The 24,640-nt window shown below is 38.9% G+C and overlaps 2 protein-coding genes across 4 annotated transcripts in view; both read left to right on the top strand.

The window, feature by feature from the left end:
- The window catches only part of NUP37 (nucleoporin 37), a 49,177-nt gene extending 39,878 nt beyond the window's left edge, over window positions 1-9,299 (top strand). Inside the window, exons 6-10 of the mRNA XM_055394450.2 lie at window positions 500-590; window positions 5,933-6,114; window positions 6,479-6,529; window positions 8,495-8,588; window positions 9,039-9,299. Of these exons, the coding sequence (XP_055250425.1) occupies window positions 500-590; window positions 5,933-6,114; window positions 6,479-6,529; window positions 8,495-8,588; window positions 9,039-9,152 (532 nt within the window). The 3' untranslated portion in view covers window positions 9,153-9,299. The remainder of the gene's footprint in view (window positions 1-499; window positions 591-5,932; window positions 6,115-6,478; window positions 6,530-8,494; window positions 8,589-9,038) is intronic.
- Window positions 9,300-23,155: 13,856 nt separating this feature from the next.
- WASHC3 (WASH complex subunit 3) overlaps window positions 23,156-24,640 on the top strand; it is a 59,237-nt gene continuing 57,752 nt past the window's right edge. For all 3 annotated transcript variants that reach the window (XM_055396610.2, XM_055396608.2, XM_055396611.2), the window contains exons 1-2: window positions 23,156-23,313; window positions 23,872-23,970. In XM_055396610.2, the coding sequence (XP_055252585.1) occupies window positions 23,263-23,313; window positions 23,872-23,970 (150 nt within the window). In that variant the 5' untranslated portion in view covers window positions 23,156-23,262. The remainder of the gene's footprint in view (window positions 23,314-23,871; window positions 23,971-24,640) is intronic.

The following is a 24,640-nucleotide window of genomic DNA, read 5'->3' as shown; positions in this document are numbered from 1 at the left end:
AGATCCCCTGGAGAAGGAAATGGCAACCCACTCCAGTACTCTTGCCTGGAAAATCCCATGGACGGAGGAGCCTGGTAGGCTACATACAGTCCATGGGGTTGCAAAGAGTTGGACATGACTGAGCAACTTCACTTTCACTTACTGAAGTCAGAATACAACCTGACTAGTGACCTAGAAACTTCAAAATTCTGTCCACAAAATAAATAATTTTTCATGAATAATTTGGTTACTGTGTTATGGTATTGCTGTATTAGATTAATTAGAAAATGTGTGTGACTTTTTCCATTATTGAATGTGGTAAAACTTAAATTCTTCATACTGCTTTTACATTTTCTAAAATAATTATAACTGTTATAATTTTCTATAAAAGATGCTTTAAATACAGATATCTACCCTATAATCTCTAGTTAATAGCCTTGAATAAATTTAGGGAATTTCCTTTTTTTTTTTTAGTAATGTATCAAAAATTTTTAACATTATACTCCTGTTCTTTTATTAGGATTTGGAACTTGGAAGGAATACAGACAGCTCATTTTGTTCTTCATTCCCCTGGAATGAGTGTGTGCTGGCATCCTGAAGAAACTTTTAAGGTTATTATTTATAACTTAGCTTTCTTTTATCAAGTGGAAAAGACATACAAATGTGACATACCTGCACAGAGAAGAAAAAAAAATCAGTGATTTGTTTTTCACCTCAGAGACTCTTAATTGTCACAAATGCATTTAGGTTAAACCTTATAAGTTCTCTGTAATCATGTTTTTATTTGACAACCATCATCTATTTACTCAGAGTATACTTTTCATGCCTTTTGATAGGTTAGAATCTAAACAGTAATACCTGGATTATCTAGTGAGCAGTATTGGTTTTAAAAAAAATATTAAATCCATGCTGTGAGCCATCGTGTGTAAACAGAAAGCATCAGTGACATAAGACAAATTTGACCTAGCTGCAGTGGTATTCAATTTCTGTTCAGACTAAAGCTTTCTAAAATTCTAAAAATACAGTATGAGTTATTATCAATTGGCCTAAATTCCATTGAGAAGATAGGAGCTATTCAACAAGAGTTCTGTCATTTGCCAGTATCTTCTCCTGGGCATTACTCTACATTCCAAAATCTAAAACGATGCCACATTCATCTTCTTAAAGTGAGTTCTTCCACCGTCGAGAGTTCCTGTTAGTTTGTAGGCATCCTGCTTTTCATAGCCCTCTAAGGTCTAAATACTTCTCCATGACTTTTCTCTCCTCACACCTGCACAAAAAGATAAATTTGACTAATCACAGCAGATTAATAATACCTACTTATGTTTGGCTCATGGTCAGCGTTTCATGTAGTTAGCTCATTTAATCCACATGGCAGCCTTATGAGATGGGTACTGTGATGATCTCATTTTACACATAAGGAAACCAAAGCTCAGAAAAGTTAAGTAACTTGCCCAGGTTCACACAGCTACTAACTGGAAAAATGGACATTTGTACCCCAGCAGCCTACTCCATTGGCCTCACTCTTAACCCTAGCATTCTTGTTTCCCCATTTCAGTCTATCATCTTCACATCTTTATGTCTGAATGTTTAAACCCATCACATCTTTGATCTTCCGTTCCTCTTTACCCATCCCATGATCTAAATCTCCTCTACTCTCTCAAAAATCATCAGTGATATTTTTAACAAATCCAGTGGGCTTTTCTTCCATTCTTAATCTCAAGGCAGCTTTTTATACTGTTGATCATTTCTGCCTCGAAACCCTGCTCACTTGATCTTTAAAGCTGCATTATTCTAGCCATCTTGAGCATCTATGCATGTATATTCCCTTTCTCTTTCTCCTCTGCTAACTATTCTTTCATTATGTATTTGTAAATTGTTGTAAAGAGTATTTCTCACCTACACTGTACCCTTTATTATAATAGAGGATAAAAGAAAGAATGAAGTCCTTGTCATTGAGTTACACACTGACTTATAACTAAGAAAAACATATAAATACAGTTACACAGACTTTAAGTGTTGGAATCAAACATCTAGTTAAGTAGAATGATGCATAGAGAAGGATTAATCGTATATTAATCGTATACACTCACAGCCTTCAAAGTAATCCTGAGCTGAGATGCCCCAGACTACATTAGTGTGTTCTCTGAACCCTGGGATACCATGAAAACTTGTTTCAGGCCTATTGGATACTTTATCAGTAGAATTATATTCTGTATGTGAAGATGAATGAAATTTTATAATTTATTTATATTACATGTATAGGGATTATTTCCATGTGTATATTATTTCTGAATCCAGATTGTAAATTTTATTTCACATCTAGATTTCTCCTTTGCAGCAGTGAGTCTACATGAAGCGTAATCAAAGAGTCTACCAGAATGTTAATATTACCATGTATAAATATAATAGGCTACTCTTTAAAAACTGTGACCCAAAAAAAACAAAAACCTGTGACCTAGATGAGAAATGAGGATGTTTATCATAATCTCTATCCCAAAATTTATATCTTAATACTTAATTCATGGTTAAGATTCCTTTCTTCCATATGCTTTAAGTTAGTTTCTATTAATCTTCTGTATGTCTGAAATTTCATCCTACCCATCTCCTTGTTTTTCTTGTTTCCATGACTCCAGAATGTTTGGAAGTCCCTGCTCTAAATTGCATCAACTCAGGATCCTAAAGGAGATCAGTCCTGGGTGTTCATTGGAAGGACTGATGTTGAAGCTGAAACTCCAGTACTTTGGCCACCTGATGCCAGCGTCATTTGAAAAGACCCTGATGCTGGGAAAGATTGAGGGCAGGAGGAGAAAGGGATGACAGAGGATGAGATGGTTGGATGGCATCACTGACTCAATGAAGATGAGTTTGAGTAAGCTCTGGGAGTTGGTGATGAACAGGGAGGCCTGGCATGCTGTGGTTCATGGGGTCACAAAGAGCCGGACATGACTGAGCGACTGACCTGAAGTGAATAATATCAAAAAATCATCTTTGATATCTTCCTTTCGTATATGCAAGCTTTTCCAGATCTTTCAAGTTTTTCTTCACTGTCTCTAGAGTACATTCTTCTTAGTCATTAATGTGTATTCTTCACTTTTCTATTCCCACAAGTAATCCCTGCCAATCCTTAGCTTGTTTCTAAAATCTTTGGCTCTTCAATCTGATTCTCTTACCTACTTTAGTTAAGACTGACCTTTAAATATCAGTTTAAGTGTGTCACTGCTTAACTCAGAAACCTATAATTATAGAAAGGCAACACAATAGCAGTTAAAAGTATGGGCTCTTGAGTTAACTGCCTAGAGTCAGTGCCCAGTTCTCCCACTTACTAGCTAAATGATCTTTGGCAAGTCACAACATCTCTTCTCAATCACTTCTTCATCTTGTAAAAAGGAAGCTCATGAAGATTAAAAGAGTGAACACTTATAAAGTCCTTAAAAAGAAAACTTGATGCATCATAAGCACTCAGTCAATTTCAGCTGCTTGTCATTGTTGACACTATCGTTACTACTAAATGTATTAGGTGGTGGTTCTCATTGCTCTGGCAGATCAAACCCAAAATTTTTGTTCTATTTTGCTTGATCTTGATAAAAATGAGGCAGTCAGAGAAGAAAGGTAATCTGTGATCACCTATCTCTTAAAATTCTTATGAAAGTCTTCAGTTCAGTTCAGTCGCTCAGTCATGTCCACCTCTTTGCGACCCCATGGACTGCAGCACACCAGGCCTCCCTGTCCATCACCAACTCCCGGAGCTTACCTAAACTCATGTCCATTGAATCGGTGATGCCATCCAACAATCTCATCCTCTGTCATCCCCTTCTCCTGCCTTCAATCATTCCCAGCATCAGGGTCTTTTCAAATGAGTCAGTTACAAATTACACAAGAGAGCCATGTAATCTAGAAAGCACCAAGCAAATGCCCGCAATTAATAATAAAGTTACAGGGAATTCCTTGGCAGTCCAATGGTTAGGACTCAGTGCTTTCCCTGCCAGGGCCCAAGTTCAATCCCTGGTCTAGGAACTGAGATCCCACAGGCCACATGGCACAGCTGTTGATAGTAGTAGGATTTCCCTGGTGGTACTGTTGATAAGAATCCACATGACTAAAGAAGCTGTGCTATTAACCCACCTTGCTTTATTGCCTGTCATAATTGAGGTCCAGACAGACTTGGCCCTTCCATAGCTCATAAGTTATACCTGAAATTCTCAAGACTTTTGGAGACAGGTTCAAAATCTCAAGTGTTTTTACTAGGTCCAAAATAAATCTTCCTTGGTCTTCTCCCATTTCCAATCCTTCCCAACCCGTGACTTTACACAGCCCACCAGATCACTCACCAATCTTCATAACCTAGTCTTATAGTAAGGATCACACGTGCTGTAGCTAGACCTGGGCAAACTCAGGCTCTGCCACAGGCTTAGTGATGAGATCTTCCACAAGTTACTTTAATCACTCTGCACCTCAGCTCAGTCTCCTTTCTGAAAAATGGGATTAATGATAGCAGTTTCCTCAGATAGTGGTCATGAGGACTAAATATTTTTTTATATTACAAATTATATTAATAATGTTTATATACAACATTATTTTTGTTGTGTATTTGTCACTGACCTTATGTTATTGAGAATAGTTTTAAATTCCACCTTTTCTCTTAAGAATCCCCTAATTTTAAAGACTGCCTGTGTTCTAAATAATTACTCCTCCTTTTGCATCCCACTGTATTTCCCCTTAAATTATAGTCAGTTTTTTTTTTCCCCTTAATTCTCTTGGAAGAAAGTTTCTAAAGATTAAGGATCATGTCTTTTACCTTTACTGAACATAGCATGGTGTTTTACAAACAAGTGTTTATATGGTTGCTCTTCATTATTCACAGATCCTACATTTGCAAGTGTGCCTACTCAGTAAAATTTATTTGTAACTCCAAGATTAATACTCATCACTCTGACCATCACAGACATGCATGGAGCAACACAAAATTTGACTTGACTAATGTGTACATTCCCAGCTAGGGCTGAATGAGGCAGTACTCTGCCTTCTTTTTTTTTTTTTTTTTTTTTTGCCATTGGCATTTGCCATCTACAAGGATTAATCATGTGCTGCCGCAGCTGCTAATTTTCAACAACCCCTGAAAGTGGAGAGCAGAAATGAAGCACCCTGTGCTTGGGGCAGGGGTCGGGGGAGACTGGCAGAACAGGTCTGCTCTGCCTTCTTGTCTTAGCTTTCATACTGTAAGCAAGTACCCTATTCATGGTCTATTTAGTGCCACATTTTTATGCTTTTTGCTGGCAATTTCTTTCATGTGTAAAATGGCCCCCAAGCACACTGGTAAAGAGCTGCTTAGTATTCCTAAATGCAGGAAGGCTGTGAGATGCCTTACGGAGAAAATACGTGTTAGATAAGCTTTGTTCAGGCATGAGTTGTAGTGCTGTTGCCTGTGACTTCTATGTTAATGAATCAATATGTATTAAATAAGATGTTTATAAACAGAAATAAGATTGTGTATTGATCAGTTGACAAAAATGTTGTGGTCAGAGACTCACAGGAACACAACCCTTTAATTTCCTTTAGGATCAGTGATTTGATATTCACTAATTCAGTGTTTGCAGCAACTTTATAAAACCTTAACTACTGTGAATAACTCAACTGTGTATGTGTATATATATATGTATATACTTAGAGTGAATCTTTATGCTCTTCTTCCTGGGGACCATGTACAGTCATTTAAAATTGTACCCAGTTTTCTTGTGTCTTTCTTTTTGCCAGTTTCTTGTGAAGTTTTTTAATATTTGATACTTTTTTTTTTAACCTAGGCTTGTCTTATTTCCTTTGCATTTTATCTCCCTTTTGTAATATATGCACATGTTTACATATTACTGTATATATGACATTGAATCTCTGTCTCCTTCTCAGATTTGACTGGTAAATTAGGTGGTTGAATTCTCTTTGTTTTTCTGTCTTACAGCTGATGGTTGCAGAGAAGAATGGAACAATTCGGTTTTATGATCTTTTGGCTCAACAGGCTATTTTATCCCTTGAATCAGAACAGATGCCATTAATGTCAGCACACTGGTGCTTAAAAAACACCTTCAAAGTTGGAGCTGTTGCAGGGAATGATTGGTTAATTTGGGATATTACTCGATCCAGGTACTTCCTTATTTATTATTTACCAAAAAATCAGTCACTATTGCTAAATGATCTGTTGACCTATTCTTGTATACCTGGGCCACATTGTAAAGCAAAAATAAGACTCTCCTACAAAAGGGCCAGAATTAATGGGCTTTTACATAACAGACATGGGTTTTACAGGTTTACTTTGAGAATAACAGAAAGAATAATGCAGAGAAGATCTTTCATTGAGGGGGGTGTGTGTGAATGCGCACTCAGTCATGTCTGACTCTTTGCGACCCCATAAGACTGTAGCCCAACAGGCTCCCCTGTCCACAGAATTTTAAGTTCACTTACCTGAGACCAACACATAATTCATAAGGTCCAAAATAATATCTTTTAGTTACCCTCAAGATAAGAGACCTGTCCACATGGATCGAGCCTGCTTATTCAGGTAATGTACTATATTTGATTTTTTGTATTTGATTACTTTGTTCATGCTGTGCAAACTTCTAGAATATGTTTCCAGTCCTCTCCTTTGCATTGACTTTTTTTTTTTCTTGTGGTTTTATAAATGGATGTTTTGCTTTGTTTTTTGGTCTGAGTGAGAGATTGTTTTCCAATATTTTCTTTGAAAATGTTTATAAAATACAGAATGTTACTACGACACTAGTACCACCTCAGCAATTTAGAGCATATGCTTTCGTAATTTTTCTGCTGATAAAGGTGTAAAGTGTAGGTGGGCTCATGTCTGTGCACGTAAACCAATACATTGTTGTCCTCAAGTGAGATCACTCTGGATATTATAGATCTGTGGCTTTTTTCCACTTAAATTAATGTGCTTGTTTTTCATTTCATTCATTTTTACATAATATTGCACTGTATAGTGTAGTCTTGGAAAATTTACTAACAGAGACTAAAATCAGTAGAACATTTACTATATGCTGTATTTCATCAAATCTAAAATATCCCCAATGAAATTGTAGAACCTAAGGACACTATTATTGTATGTATTCCTAAGAAAAAAATGTTTTCAACTAAATGTAAGCATGCCATCGATTATAAAGTGAATCCTGATTTCAGATATGTGAGCAAATATACATTTTAAAATCAACAAACTATAGACTCACAGACGTAGAAAACTTTTGGTTACGAAAAGGGAAAGAGGGGGAGAGGAAGGGATAAACTTGGAGTTTGGGATTAACACATACACACCATTATATATAAAATAGATTACCAAAAAGGATCTGCTGTATAGCACAGGGGATATTTTGTAATCACCTATAAAGGAAAGGAATTTGACAAATACACATATATGTATATATTAAAAAATATATATATATATAACTGAATAACCATGCTGTACACCTGAAACTAACATGATATTATAAATCAACTATACTTCAATTTTAATTTTTTATTCCCAGTTACTATAAATAAAACCAGCAAACTATGGTACTTAAGTCTAAAGGAAGTCATCTCAGGATTGGTTTATGTCATTAAGAATTCAGACCTTTGCATCTACTATCCTCAGTGGCAAGGCTTTGACTTGGTGCTTCCCAGTTGCAAGATGACTTCCAGTGTTCCAGACACCATAGCCTCATACCATGTTGTCCAAAATAAGAGGAGAGGAAGGTGCCACTCACCTTTCATTGGGATTGCTATCTTTGATTATACCAATTGTCTTCTTACCCCTTGGGGTCAGACACCCTGTGTCAGGCCCCAGCTGGGGTTCAGTTAGCACAGAAACAGGGTAGAATGCCTGTTGGACAGCAACTAATAATATCTGCCACACATTAAAGTATTAACTAAACTTATAGGTTTTTTTTTGTTTGTTTTTTTGGTCAAGGAATCTTTTTTTTTTCCCCCTCATAGGTCCCCTACTGCACTTATTATTGTGGCACATTTGCTGGAGGTCCGTTAACACTTGGTGGTTCATTGATTGAATGTGTTCCAATGTCTGTGTTGCTTTAATACTTGAATATTTAAACATCTATGTATTCTAGGTGTTTTTTTTATTCGAAGGAGTTTAAACTCAGGAGTTTATCATTAATTTTAAAACAAATGTCAATAAGAATTTTAAATGTATTGGGTTTTTAATATATTGTGCTGTGAAATATTTTTTGTCTGATTTCCTTGTTTGTATCTCGTGCATATTGTCAGCCTTTTGGGAACTGCTGACCTTGTGTGTAACTCTGAAATTTAATGAAGTGGCCCATGATAAGCAATTAATAAATATTCACAGAATGAGAAAATATTTATAGATAACTTCCCTGAAATTCCCAGTCTGATTGTAAATCCATATTATCAAATTTAGACTTATAAAATTAGCATTTTGGTACAAAGAGAAATAACCAGTTTTAGAAAAGCTTGTGTTTGTGGGATTCTGTACTTATTTTCATCCTTTGTCTTTTCTTAGATGGTCCACAGTTAATGAAAATTTATTTGCAACCACTGGTTATCCTGGCAAAATGATGAGTCAGTTTCAGATTCATCATTTAGGACATCCTCAGGTAATGTGGCGATGTTTGATGGCACATGTGTTTTTAAATTTGTGTTTTCTACTTTTCCACTTGTAATACGTAACTAAAGGATTTATGAAAGAGAAAGCATTTTTTGATGTTTAAATCACCAGTAGTAACAGACTTTTTGCTAGTATTCACATAAAAAGTATTTTATTTCTTCTATTTTCTCCTTCATTTAAATATAATTGTGCTTCCCTGGTTGGTTTAGACTGTGAAAATGTTTGCGTCTAGGCGGCACCAGTTATCCATAGTTGATTTGTACACTTTATTCCAGTTACAAACAAATACTATGTATTTCACCTATGAGGTAGCACATTTTTTAATTCTGTTGCCACTATAAACACAGATTTCAATGTACTTCTTATTTTTGAAAAGTAGTTTTTATTTATTAATGTTGGTGATGTATTGAACTTCTTTAATCCTTTACATATTTTATAGCCCATCCTTATTGGCTCTGTAGCTGTTGGATCTGGCCTTTCCTGGCATAGAACTCTTCCACTGTGTGCAATCGGAAGTGACCACAAGCTGTTGTTTTGGGTGACTGAAATGTAGAATAAATTTTCTGTGTACTTAGATCCATAAAACTGTATTATTAGTACATATTTTGGAGAATTTCTTATTTTTATATCAAATATATACTGTAAGATCTAGAAATGTTCCAGTTGTTCCTTTTGTTAAATAAAATATTGATGGTTTGAAAAATCATTTTCCTGTTCTATGTATGTGTGTGTTTTTTTTTTTTCTAAGTCAACTTTTAAGACTATGACTAACTCAGCAACTCTAGGAAAGAGATGATTAGGGAAGCTTAATGCTTTTGATTTTTATCACAGGATTTTCCAAAAGGTCTCTTATGTTCTATATCTTAAATATATGCTATTTTCCTAATTCTCAAAGACACAAACATTTACAAAAGGGAAAAAAGGCCTCTCCTTTCACCATTATTCTGGAAATTGGTTGAATGTATTAAATGTATGTGTGAGTAAATGCATATACATTTTCTGTTAGCAGTATATACATACACAGGAGACATAAGAGACGTGTGTTCAGTCCCTGGATAGGGAAGATCCCCTGTGGGAGGAAATAACAACCCACTCCAGTATTCTTGCCTGGAAAATTCCACGGGCAGAGGACCCTGGCAGGCTACAGGCCATAGAGTCACAAAGAGTCAGACACAACTGAGCAACTTTCACCTCATAAATATAGGAGTCTTATTACAACTTTCTCAGTAATTATAAACGATTATTATTCAATTTAATATAAGAAATGATTTTCAGTTTCTTTAAAATGTGCCTCATTACGTTATCAATCTGTTTATTTACTATATACGAATTCCTTTTGATTGGGCATCTCAACATTCTCAGAACATTTAGTATATGGGATAAAGCTTACCTTAGAAAATAACTTCTGATTTAATACCTTTAACAATCTCCACCTTTTATAAATCTTCGCCATTCTTATCAAAGTTAAACGTTTTTGAGATGGCACCTAGTGGCAATACAAACTACATGCACCCTCTTCACAGTCTTTGAAGTAAACATTGTGTAGGGCAGCCATGTCATGTGATCTAATCAGAAGAGTATCATACAGCTAAATAAATTTCTACAAACTGCATTCCTACAAGTTAATGCCCTCTCTGAAGCTGCATTTCCACCTGTAAAATGGAAATGGGAATCACTCTCTCATGGAGTTACTGTGAGGATTAAGTAAAGGTGAATGAAGATACCTAACATGTCCAGCACAGATTTGTAGGTAATATTAATTTATTTCAGACATGAATAATTCTTATTTTTGAAGAACTGGAGATTTATTTTAATTAATAGTGTAAATAAATATTCAAGTTTTCTTTTCATAAGACATCTTAAGTATCTTATGACATATCTTATGAAATCAAAATTATCTTTGTGAGATACAGAATTGTTACAGGTAATTTTTTTTTTTTTTAGTAAAATCTTGTAATCATGTACATGTATGGTATAAACTTACATGTGATTAATTACAAGGAAAAATTGTATAGTATAGCAGTTCAGTCACTCAGTCATGTGCAACTCTGCAACCCCATGGACTGCAGCACGCCAGGCTTCCCTGTCCATCACCAACTAACTCCCGGAGCTACTCAAACTCATGTCCATCGAGTCGGTGATGCCTTCCAACCATCTCATCCTTTGTTGTCCCCTTCTCCTGCCTTCAATCCCAGCATGGGGGTCTTTTCCAATGAGTGAATTCTTCACATCAGGTCGAATAGCATACCAGTTCCTAAGTTAAGTATTGAATACAGTAATATTTTAATCACCAAATATTAAAAATATTTTCTTTTGCCCCTTCATAAGTAGATTTTTAACTTAAGGCAAAGTTGAAGGAATTTCGACATGGATCCCTTTAACATCTCTGTGAGGGGACAGAGAACCCTAAAAGCATGAAAATAGACCAAAGAATTTGTAACAGTTTGTCATTTTAGGGTGTGTTTCAAAAATGACTAATTGGGTCAGTATATTTGAAAATTGTCCTATACTTAGGAATTGAGTGGGCTTAGGAATAGAGGTTGGAGAAGCATGTTGGGCTTGGGTGTTTGGGTATCTTGGAGATGGATCCTCTGGAATAAGGGCTTCAGCTCAGTTCAGTCGCTCAGTCGTGTCCAACTCTTTGCGACCCCATGAATCACAGCACGCCAGGCCTCCCTGTCCATCACCAACTCCCAGAGTTCACTCAAACTCATGTCCATCGAGTCGGTGATGCCATCCAGCCATCTCATTCTCTGTCGTCCCCTTCTCCTGCCCACAATCCTTCCCAGCATCAGAGTCTTTTCTAGTGAGTCAACTCTTCGCATGAGGTGGCCAAAGTATTGGAGTTTCAGCTTTAGCATCAGTCCCTCCAATGAACATCCAGGATTGATCTCTAGAATGGACTGGTTGGATCTCCTTGCAGTACAAGGGACTCTCAAGAGTCTTCTCCAGCACCACAGTTCAAAAGCATCAATTCTTCGGCGATCAGCCTTCTTCACAGTCTAACTCTCACATCCATACATGACCCCATTTATAAAAGTTATCCAATGAAATTACCCAATGGGCCTGGTGTCTATAGGGAACATACTGGGGAAAAACTCATGGTGATTGTGTGAATACAGTTCTGTCAAAGAGAGGCAGGAAGTGTTACCCTCAAAAGAGAAAAGGTGATTACATCTGTAAATTAAGACAGTCTCAAGAAATGAGAGGGATGTCTTTAGCCCTTTGGTAGTGGTATGCATTTTATCCTGAGTAAACTTTGAGACTATTTCAAATCCTAAAAGGTGATGCTGTGAAAGTGCTGCACTCAATATGCCAGCAAATTTGGAAAACTCAGCAGTGGCCACAGGACTGGAAAAGGTCATTTTTCATTCCAATCCCAAAGAAAGACAATGCCAAAGACTGCTCAAACTACTGCACAATTGCACTCATCTTAACATGTTAGCAAAGAAATGCTCAAAATTCTCCAAGCCAAGCTTCAACAGTATGTGAAACATGAACTTCCAGATGTTCAAGCTGGATTTTGAAAAGGCAGAGGAACCAGAGATCAAATTGCCAACATCTGTTAGATGAAAAAGCAAGAGAGTTCCAGTAAAACATCTGCTTCTGCTTTATTGACTATGCCAAAACCTTTGTGTGGCTCACAACAAACTGGAAAATTCTTCAAAAGATGGGACTACCAGACCACCTGACCTGCCTCCTGAGAAATCTGTATGCGGGTCAGGAAGCAACAGTTAGAGCTGGACATGGAACAACAGACTGGTTCCAAATCAAGAAAGGAGTACGTCAAGGCTGTATATTGTCACCCTGCTTATTTAACTTATATGCAGAGTACATCATGAGAAACGCTGGGCTTGAGGAAGCACAAGCTGGAATCAAGATTCCTTGGAGAAATGTCAATAACCTCAGATATGCAGATGACACCACACTTATGGCAGAAAGGGAAGAAGAACTAAAGAGCCTCTTGATGAAAGAGGAGAGCGAAAAAGTTGGCTTAAAATTCAACATTCAGAAAACTAAGATCATGGCATCTGGTCCCATCACTTCATGGCAAATAGATGGGGAAACAATGGAAACAGTGACAAACTTTATTTTCTTGGTCTCCAAAGTCACTGCAGATGGTGACTGCAGCCATGAAATTCAAAGACACTTGTTCCTTGGAAGAAAAGCTATGATAGACCTAGACAGCATAATTAAAAGCAGAGACATTACTTTGCTAGCAAAGATTCGTCTAGTCAAAGCTGGTTTTTCCAGTAGTCAGGTATAGATATGAGAGTTGGACTATAAAGAAAGCTGAGCACCAAAGAACTGATGGGTTTTCTACTGTGGTTTTGGAGAGGACTTTTGAGAGTCCCTTGGACAGCAAGGAGATCCAACCAGTCCATCCTAAAGGAAATCAGTCCTGAATATTCATTGGAAGGACTGATGCTGAAGCTGAACTCCAATACTTTTGTCACCTGATGTGAAGAACTGACTCATTTGAAAAGACCCTGATGCTAGGAAAGATTGAAGGTGGGAGGAGAAGGGGATGACAGAGGATGAGATGATTGGGTGGCATCACTGACTCAGTGGACATGAGTTTGCGTAAACTCTGGGATTGCTGATGGACGGGGAAGCCTGGTGTGCTGCAGTCCATGGGGTCACAAAGAGTCGGACATGACTGAGGAACTGAACGGAACTGACTGAAGCATTGAAAATTCTAACCTCTTTGTTTAGATCTCATATATAGGCTATCTGACCATTTCCCAGCTTCTACTTTGTTAAACTTTCAGTTCAGTTCAGTTCAGTCGCTCAGTCGTGTCCGACTCTCCGCGACCCCATGAATCACAGCACGCCAGGCCTCCCTGTCCATCACCAACTCCCGGAGTTCACTCAAACTCATGTCCACAGAGTCGGTGATGCCATCCAGCCATCTCATTCTCTGTCGTCCCCGTCTCCTCCCGCCCCCAATTCCTCCCAGCATCAGTGTCTTTTCCAGTGAGTCAACTCGTCACATGAGGTGACCAAAGTATTGGAGTTTCAGCTTTAACATCAGTCCTTCCAATGAACACCCAGGACTGATCTCCTCTAGAATGGACTGGTTGGATCTCCTTGCAGTCCAAGGGACTCTCAAGAGTCTTCTCCAGCATCACAGTTCAAAAGCATCAATTCTTTGGCGATCAGCCTTCTTCACAGTCCAACTCACATCCATACATTACCACTGGAAAAACCATAGCCTTGACTAGACAGAACTTGGTTGGCAAAGTAATGTCTCTGCTTTTTATTATGCTGTCTAGGTTGGTCATAACTTTCCTTCCAAGGAGTAACTGTCTTTTAATTTCATGGCTGCAATCAGCATCTGCAGTGATTTTGGACCCCCAAAAAATAAAGTCTGACACTGCTTCCACTGTTTCCCCATCTATTTCCCATGAAGTGATGGGACCAGATGCCATGATGTTTGTTTTCTGAATGTTGAGCTTCAAGCCAATCTTTTCACGCTCCTTTCACTTTCATCAAGAGGCTTTTGAGTTCCTCTTCACTTTCTGCCATAAGGGTGGTGTCATCTGCATATCTGATGTTAAACTTTAGTGTGTTCAATTATTGGGTTGGCCAGCAAGTACTTTAAATGGTACAAAGATACTCTTTTTTTCATAGTAAACTTTGTTCTTAGTAAACTGTGTTTAAATTAAACTAAGATGGGAGGAAATATTTGATGGCGAATTAACTATTTGTCATCACTTCTAATTCCTGATAAATAATAGAAGACCTGATTGTGTATGTGTCCCCAAGTTTTAGTTTTTCCATGTTTGTTTATAAATATGCTTAAGAGGTTTCTCTTTGTTGAATAAGTTTTCCTCAGGATTGCTTCTCTTACAAACATTTTAGAAAGAAGAAAAAAAAGTTGTGCTTATGTTCTAAAACTTGTATTATTTAGGACTGTTGAAGCAAAAGTCAGGACATCACAAATCTGCAAGATGTCAGAACTAAATCCTACCCTTTCAAAATGATGGGATCATAAGTCTCATTTTTATGATTTGGCTTGTATGTTATGAGTATTTCAATCTCTCTCCCATGCCAAAAACACAAAATCGTACACCCATGCTCTCCAATTTGTTTCTTTCTTTGCTAATTTGTGACTACATATTGACACTGACCTAGAAATGTTCCTGTTGCTGTTTTAAATCTCATGTCAGTGCAGAAGAAATTGAAATCCGGTTTCCACATTTGTGTCTGGTTTTTTGTAATTGTCCAAAATCTGACATTATCCCAGAAATGCTGATTGGAAGGTTGAGACAGTATTGTGCCCAAGACTAATTTCTGAAGAGAGAAATTTGCTCCAAATTATTCCCCATATTTTTCTATACCTCAAAAAATTAAACTCAGTTTAACCCAACTTTAGACCATACCAGTAATATCCTTGGTTCTGCTGCTGCTGCTAAGTCGCTTCAGTCGTGTCCGACTCTGTGCGACCCCATAGACAGCAGCCCACCAGGCTCCCCTGTCCCTGGGATTCTCCAGGCAAGAACACTGGAGTGGGTTGCCATTCCTTGGTTCTAGGCCCAAATAAAAATTTTTAAGTAAAAACGATCATTATGATACTCCATTTCCACACATTCTTGATGAGAGCTTGCTCAGGTCCTCAGAAGCAGCATTCTGTTCCAGTATATTCTATCAAGCTATTGTGCTCAACAGCAGGGACAGGAGAGAACAACCTTGCTGGTTCAAAAACATTTGTGTTTAACAGGCATCTGAGAAGAATTTCAAACAAGCTAACATTTGTTTCTAATTATACATCTAAAGAAATGTGCCATTTAAAACATAGGTAGAAGTTTTCTTTTGTTATTATTAATGTGGCTTTAATTTATAGCTACCATTTGTTCACTAAGCAGAGTAACACAACAAAATAATTCGGATATCAGCTTTGAGGATCTCATTTCACAAAAGGAAAAATGAGCACACATTTCATGATATATCCATTACTCAAACTCAACAGAACCAATTTCTTTTGCGTGCACTGACACAGACTTCATGGGAAATCAAAAACACTGAATTGTCTTGATGACCTACTCAGCTGTTCCTTAAACTACATTAGTAAGAACAATTGTTGCCCTTATGAGGATCCAGTTACATTTGCCTGACATTTTCTCTGGATGAGCTTATTTCTGTTTTGACTTATGTCTTTGTTATATAGCTGTTTGCCTTGTTGACTGACTTGCAACAGAATACACTACCTTGGGACTTGTAACACATATAAGCTTATAAAATCCATATGAACACTGGTAAGTAAAGGTGAGGTCACCAGGTTTCTCAGCCTTTGCAAACAATTTGAGTAACCAGTAGACTTAAAGATCTATGAAACAAGCATTTCTTTCAACTGCAGTTGTAGTGCTGTATTGAACTGAGTGTTTCCTCCCTTTGTAATAAAAGACAGTAAATGCTGCTGATCCCTTTGCTTCTAATGGTGGTTAAACACAAAACTTTCATCTTTCTTATAAACACAGCTGTTGTCCTATCAGTAAGCCAAATCCAGACAAGATTAGACTTTGGCCAAAATTAAGGTTAATCTCTGCAACCATCTGAAGAAGAACTTTCTAATACTGTTTTAGGAAATCTGTTTTTGAGACTGTATAAAGGAAATCAGACCCAGACAACTAACTTCCAAATAAGCCAGAGGCAACTAGTGGTAAATTAGACCACAGTGATAAGGTAGAGACTGTCTAAACAAATTTTTGTTTCATTTTTACTTAGAGTATAACTGTAAGAAACTAATTTCTTAGTTGACATTTAAGTTTAAACCAGACCAATAGAAATTATTTTTTAATAACTTTCAATGATCTTTTCTTACTTTAACTTTGGTTAAATGCTAGTTCTTTCTTCCACTAGTACTTATGAAAACTAGGTGTGTTTTTGTGTTGTTTTTTTTTCCTGTGATCCAGTGGATGCTGGCAACTTGGTCTCTGGTTCCTCTGCCTTTTCTAAATCCGGCTTGTACATCTAGAGGTACTAGGTTCACATACTGTTGAAGCCTAGGTTGAAGGATTTTGAGCATTACCTTGCTAGCATGTGAAAAGAGTGCAATTGTACAGTAGTTTGAACATTCTTTGGCATTACTTTCTTTGGGATTTCAATGAAAACAGCTTTTCCAGTCCTGTAGTCACTACTGAGTTTTCCAAATTTGATAGGATATTCACAGCACTTAAACAGCATTATCTTTTAGGATTTTGTCAACATTCGGTGGATCATAGGAAAAGCAAGGAAATTCCAGAAAAACATCTATTTCTGCTCCACTGACTATGCTGAAGCCTTGACTGTGTGGATCACAAAAAACTGTGGGAAATTCTTAAAGAAATGAGAATACCAAACCCTTTAAAAAGCTGGTTTAAAATTCAATATTCAAAAAACTAAGATCATGGCAGCCAGTCCCATTACTTCATGGCAAATAGATGGGGAAACAATGAAAACCATGACAGACTATTTTCTTGGGCTCCAAAATCACTGCAGATGGTGAGTGCAGCCATGAAATTAAAAGACGCTTGCTCCTTGGAAGAAAAGCTATGATAGACCTAGAAAGCATATTAAAAAGCAGAGACATTACTTTGTCAGCTGCAGATGCTGCAGCTAAGTCGCTTCAGTCGTGTCCGACTCTGCGACCCCACAGACGGCAGCCCACCAGGCTCCACCGTCCTGGGATTCTCCAGGCAAGAACACTGGAGTGGGTTGCCATTTCCTTCTCCAATGCATGAAAGTGAAAGTGAAGTCGCTCAGTCGTGTCTGACTCTTAGCAACCCCACGGACTGCAGCCTATCAGGCTCCTCCGCCCATGGGATTTTCCAGGCAAGAGTACTGGAGTTGGGTGCCATTGCCTTCTCCGACTTTGCCAGCAAAGTTCCGCAAAGTCAAAGCTATGGTTTTTCCAGTAGTCATGTATAGATATGAGAGACCACAAAGATGTATGAGCGCTGAAGAATGAATGCTTTTGAACTGTGGTGTTGGAGAAGACTCTTGAGAATCCCTTGGACTGCAACGAGATCAAACCAGTCCATCCTAAAGGAAATCAATCCTGAATATTCATTGGAAGGACTGATGCTGAAGCTGAAGCTCTAACAATTTGGCCACCTGATGCGAAGAGCTGACTCATTAGAAAAGACCCTGATGCTGGGAAAGACTGAAGGCAGGAGAAGGGGATGACAGAGGATGAGATGGTTGGATGGTGTCACCGACTCAATGGACATGAGTTTGAGCGAGCTGTGGGAGATGGTGAAGGACAGGGAAGCCTGGAGTGCTGCAGTCCATGGGGCCACAAAGAGTTGGACACAGCTGAGCAACTGAACAACAACAACAACAAAGTGTTTATATATAACAGATAAAATAACTCAGTTCCATTTTATTATGACAGTGAAAGTCACTCAGTTGTGTCCGACTCTGTCACCCCATGGAATTCTCCAGGCCAGTATACTGGAGTGGGTAGCTGTTCCCTTCTCCAGGGGATCTTCCCTACCCAAGGATTGAACCCAGGTCTCCCACACTGCAGGCGGATTCTTTACAAGATGAGCCACCAGGGAAGCCCATGTTATAATTATTGTATAATAGCTTGGCTCACTTTGGTTTACAGCCTACCAAAAAAGTGGGTGGGGGAAGAGGGTTCCATTAAGATTTAAATTCTCTGGCATTTGAGATACTTTGCTAAATGTTCTGTAGGACTGATCCTCCTGAAAGTTGGACACAAATGCCTCAAGCTGTGTTGTGAACAGCTAACATTGCTCCGTTCTCTCCGAATTGATGTACTAAAGAGAACATTTGTGGGAGCATCCTTCTCTTGAAATCTGTAGAGTTCTAATGAGATTCCCTGGGAAAGTACAAAACCTGATCATATATATAGTTAGCTGCTTCAGAGGTCTCACCCCATCCTGGACCTCCCCACCCCAAGTACATTAACCCATGTACTTGGACCCATGGAGCAATTCTGAAATTCTGTCAGTGTTTTTGACCTGTTCCTTTCCCTATCATTCTGCCAACCTACCACAGTAACTAGGATGTGTTTGCATGTGTGTATAATCTTTACAAAACCCTGGGTCATTGCTTCCCAACCTGTTGATGGCAAATAACTAGGAGAATATGAAAGTATTGGAAGAGTTTCTCAATCATCTTACCACTATCATAATCCTCTTCTTCCTTGGAAGCTGTGAACTCCTGGGGTCCTAAGATAACATAGATGGCCCCCAAATCAAACTGCCCACATAACTCTAACAGACATTGACCTAAAGTTTCGTGCCATTTCCCACTTCCTCCCCCAAAACACCCATTAACAGTAGAAGGAATGAGCCTGCCAATGAGGCCTTCCCTCCAGTTCAAAGAGACTGACTTTTGAAGATCTCATTCAGAATTCTTGAGAGGGTTAAAAAGTTCCCAGATACAGCAAAGTGTGCCTGTCATCTTGATACCTATTTTGTGACCCAAGGTTTGGCTCGAGTTCAGATGAAAGCTAGAATACTTTATCCCTGCCTATGTAATAGGTAAGGCAAGATTTTCTAAAGCAGGATATATGACAGGAGAACAAATAGGACCTGGCCTAGAAAATAAAAGGAATTGAAATACTATCTTTGAATGAAAACTTGGGATTTTTACAGTTAACCCATTTCCATTTAATATTCTCATTTTAAATCCTCAACAATGTATATGGATTTATTCAACGAATATTAAATATCGAACCACCATCATCTGGGGTCCCTCAACATTTATTTTTCTATTAAAAACAGCTTCTCATGCTGGAAAATACTGTGAACCACTTCCCTAGACTAACTGGCTCGTACCTTCTGGCCCAGTCATTTTTTAAAGGGTAACAGAAAAGGTTCTAACATGATCATTTTGAATTCTAGAAACAAGGCTACATGAAGAAATGTTGACATTGAACTTACAGAGTAGTGCTAAGTGATTTTATGAGGTTGTGATTCAAAATAACCTGACTGCTTTAAGGAGTCCAGGTGATGAGTCATTTACTGAAACTGCCAGAGGAGATTAATTAGAAGCAGCTGATAGTGGCATCATTTGCTGCTTTTTTTTTTAAATAAATGGAGAAGGTTATTCTGTGAAGAAGACAGGGTACTATAGAAGGTATACAAAGCTAATGACTGAAGCCTGCCTCATTAATACCCCCACCAGTGGGGAAAAAGGAAAAAAATCTGATTTAGGAATTCAAGATAAAAATACGTTGGCTCTATCAAAATGGTAATAGTTAGTTCTAAGAAGAGTGATTGTGGGTTAAATTCTTCCTTCCTATGCTTTTTTATGTTTCCCATAAATAAATATTTCACTTTTAATAATAAATTCTTAACTTAAAAATAAGCAGATTCCGCTATCATGTGCATGGCTCTGTTAACAGGTATAAGGGTATAAAGAAATTTTGACCTTGGACTGCAAGATCAAACCAGTCAATCCTAAAGGAAAACAATCCTGAATATTCATTGGAAGGACTGATGCTGAAGCTGAAGCTCCAATACTTTGGCCACCTGATGTGAAGAGCCAACTCATTAGAAAAGACCCTGATTCTGGGAAAGACTGAAGGCAGGAGAAGGGGATGACAGAGGATGAAATGGTTGGATGACATCACTGACTCAATGGACATGAGTTTGAGCAAACTCCAGGAGATGGTGAAGGACAGGGAATTCTGGTGTGCTGCAGTACATGGGATCGCAAAGAGTCAGACACGACAGAGCAACTGAACAACAACAAAGAAATGGAAACTGGCCTGTGATCTCAAAGAAATTACAAAGAGGTTAACAATACTACATGGTCACAATGTGTTAGGTACCAAATGAGTGATGAAAGCAAGGTGCTTTATGGACTAAGAGAAGTGACAGTTTAGAAGACACTTGGATGGGGGGGCACCAGTTCTTCAGAAGCGGGGTGCAATGTTTTAGGGGTTATTAAAACAGGAGGTTTAATTGAGAGTCTGGAAAAGAGATGATTAGACCCTGTCTCCTAAATACGCTCCCCATGGTTTCCATAGCCAGGCAGCTACGCCTTTCCCTCTGATCACTTCTTGAGAAACTGAAAGAGGCTCTAGACCCAGAGTGAGGTGCCTTTCTGAAACTGTTACCTGAAAGGTCATATACTGAAGGTGAGTGTTCTGTGTTTTCTTGGATTCTGTAATTGTCTTTTTAGCAAATATTCATCACATAAAGTTATATTAACTATATGTATAATTATAAATATATGTAACTATATATGTATAACTATATATAATATATATAACATTATATATATATATATATAACATTATATATATATATATATATAAATTTCTGTATCCCTGAATCTCTGACATTTGTGGACTTAAACATCCTGGGAAAGACAAGCATCTACCAGGACTAGCTAATTCCCAAAGTTAGTCAAACAATTTACTTGCAAGCATGTTTTTCATACACAAACCAACCAATCTGAGCCCACTACCCCCAACCACCTCCTTATCTAAACTTTTACACCAAGCCAATATTTCCCCTGCCATAATTCAACCCAGGGCAAGGAACAGACAAAAGGGACAACTCCTGTGCCCTAAACCCACTGGAATTATTCACACTAGCCAGCCTTCACCTGTTTCTCCTGTGCTGCCTTGCCTTTCAACCATAGAAATCACAATAAAGGATATGGCATAGGCTTTCCCCGGGCTCTTGCTTCTGTCTGCCTCCCAACCAAAATTTGGTGTTTCCCCTACAACCTGTGTGGCATCACCGGTCCCCTTCTCTTGGGAAACATAAGTAACATTCTTTCAATGGTAATTATCTTTCAGTCATCACTCATCAACTACATAAGTTAAAGTCCCAGGGTACAACAGAGCAAAAGGATCTCCCCACTACTAAGCAAGCTTTCTTAATCATTAGGCTATTTTATTGGGCCCCCCAACTGTAAATATCTCCAGATATCTTCTCCTGAGGTAATCCACTTTTTAGGGACTGCTGCCTACAAAAGCCTACAACCCAACTTTCAGAGTGAAGTTAAGAAAGGCACAATTAAAAGAAGGAGCCTGAAACAATGGATTCTTAACTAGGTTAGGTTATATCTAGCCTAGAATGAATAAAGAGGCTAGAATTCCTTTACTTAACCAAGTCCCAATAGATGATTGAATCCGCCTGCAATGCAGGAGACCCCGGTTTGACTCCTGGGTCAGAAGGATCCCCTGGAGAAGGGATAGGCTACCCAGTTCTATATTCTTGGGCTTCCGTGGTGGCTCAGAGGTAAAGAATCTGCCTGCAATGCAGGAGCGGAGAAGGCAGTGGCACCCGACTCCAGTACTCTTGCCTGGAGAATCCCATGGATGGAGGAGCCTGATGGGCTGCCGTCTATGGGGTTGCACAGGGTTGGACGTGACTGAAGTGACTTAGCAGCAGCAATGCAGAAGACCTGGGTTCAACCCCTGGGTTGGGAAGATCCCCTGGAGGAGGGCATGGCAATCCACTCCAGTATTCTTGCCTGGAAAATCCCCACGGACAGAGAAGCCTAGCAGGCTACAGTGTATGGGGTCACAATGAATCGGACACATCTGAGTGATCTAAGCACAGCATCACTCCTGGGGGAAGCGGGGAGCAGGGTAGAGGATATTTAAATTTATTTTCCCACTATGCTGAACCAATACTATAATTGTTTGTTCATCCTGAAGCAGAGCAGAAAGGAAAACAAAAAAATAGGAACCCAGTCTCATTTCCCACACCTAAGAACTGATTAATGATAAAAGTGACTTTCTAGTTATCTGCTATGAAAACAAAGATAACTATTAAAAGATTCTTAAAGACTTTTTAATTTATTGGATATATGAAGGTCGCATTTAAAATGTCTGACTTCTAAAATCAGTATTCATTACAATTTACTTGCCTTGTCTCCAGAATTTAGTACAAGTGAAATCCCATGAGAGAAACTCTAGAGGAAGGATTATATACTCCAGAGGATTTCTGGCAGTTGTCCAAAACTTCTATTGTTTTTAACAGCCCTGAATATTCAGTTAAGTTGTGAGTGACACTGCTGTCAGGAGCTATGGATGATTGATGAACAGTAATCATCAAGGATCTTAGGAGATGGAGAGACACGCCCACTTTTCTCTTAACTAGAAATTACATCTCATAGCATTATATTTCTATTCATTTTTAAAGAGCACTTTGAAAAAAACATTTTTGTCAATCGTCCAACTTAGGATAACAATTCTGTAGTTCTCTAGATAGATACATATGCTAAACCGCATTCAATCTTTGTATTCACCACAAGGCCTAGCAGAGTATCTGGCACTTAATTTTTTTTTTTTTTTTAATTAACGAATAACTCAGCTGCATATATAACACACCAGACTAAGCAGGGATAAACTCAAACAGACCCCACGGCTTACTTATTTTTTGGAGTGGGAGCAAACTGGAGGTAGGTAGTTAAGATTTTGCTAGACTACAGCCTTGCTCCACCCGACCCCGCCTTGTTCGATGTCACAATCCGGAACTGGAACTACCATTCCCAGAATGCCATGCAAATGGGCCGGCTCTCTGGAAGGCGCCGAGTGATTGGCGGGAGGAGGCGTTTCCTTCCGGCGTTTCCCCGGACCGGGAGGCGTGGACTAGGAGAGGCGTTCGGACGCTATTACCGGGTTGGGCGGGCCGGGCTGGGGAGGGGTTTTGGGGTGAGCCCTGGGTCCCCCGCCCGCTGAGGAGATGGATGAGGATGGGCTTCCTCTCATGGGCTCAGGCATAGACCTGACTAAGGTTTGTAAAGTTGGAGTTGGATTTCGGCGACCTGGGAGGAGGATGGGGAAGGGACGCTGGGTTCCCAGAGAGACCCCACCTCTCTGCCCAACCCTGGCCTGTGCTTGTCTTCCCCCTCTCTTGGGAGGGAGGATTCCACAGTTCACCTTAAAAAGGGGTCCTTCCCGAGCCTTCTGAGGTGGGGCGGGAGTAGTATGCCTCTCCTCCCCTTCCCTTCCCGAGTCACGAGTTCTTATGTTCAAGGGTAGGAACTCTTACCCGTTCCGACCTCTCGCCCGACCTCTTTTCTGTTTGGCCCTTCAGTTTTTCGTGTGTTTATGTGTGTTGCCTTTACCTGCGAAAGTTCGCATCTGTGAATCCAGAACCCGTTCTCAAACTTTGCAGCCTCTGTCATTTTGGACACCCCACCCCCACAGTTTAGGAAAACAAGTTAATGACTATTCGCAGTACTTGCAGTAACTATTACACAGAAGAATGTCTCCTTGTTATTAATATCAAGGTGATTGCGTGGTGTACGTTTCGTCCTGTACGGATCATGTTTATTTTTACGTAAAACAGGTGCCAGCTATTCAACAGAAAAGAACGGTGGCATTTCTAAACCAGTTTGTGGTGCACACTGTACAGTTCCTCAACCGCTTTTCTACAGTTTGTGAGGAGGTAGGTCCTTTGATACTGGTTTGAGTGGCCCAGTGTCACCTTGCACTTTAGAAGGTAACAAATGAGTGAAGTAAGAATTACGGTGTATGCAATCATGTACTATGACTTCTTGTCCCCCAGTTATTGTGCTGACGTACCTTAAATCCTCTTTGATTCTATTACCGTCAGTTCCTACAGCCCATCTCTGCTGAATGAACTTTCTGGAGGCTTTGTGAAATAGTTCAGTAAGGTTTATTGTGATTAAACAACAAAAGCAGTTCCAAGATTTCACAAAAACATTTTTTTAAATTTTGAAATTGGTTATGTTTCTCTTACCCTAAAGATTGCATTTTAAATATATAGTTACAGTTTCTATTAAAATTATGTTACATTGCTTGGTGGAAAAGATGATTGGGGAGGTAGCCTAGAAACATAACGTGGGCATCAAATAGCATGATAGAAATAAAAATACTTTCTGCAAATGACTTCTGAATTAAGGATCAAGTAACCCAATGACCCTGGAGAAGGAAATGGCAACCCACTCCAGTGTTCTTGCCTGGAGAATCCCAGGGACAGGGAGCCTGGTGGGCTTCCGTCTGTGGGGTCGCACAGAGTCGGACACGACTGAAGCGACTTAGCAGCAGCAGCAGCAACCCAATGACCCAGATGGCACAGTAGTAAAAGAGTCTAT

The sequence above is a fragment of the Moschus berezovskii genome, chromosome 6 (assembly GCF_049115385.1).
Source record: "Moschus berezovskii isolate FMDL1 chromosome 6, NW_MosBer_1.0, whole genome shotgun sequence".
Lineage (NCBI taxonomy): Eukaryota > Metazoa > Chordata > Mammalia > Artiodactyla > Moschidae > Moschus > Moschus berezovskii.
This window is presented reverse-complemented; position numbering and strand designations above follow the sequence as displayed.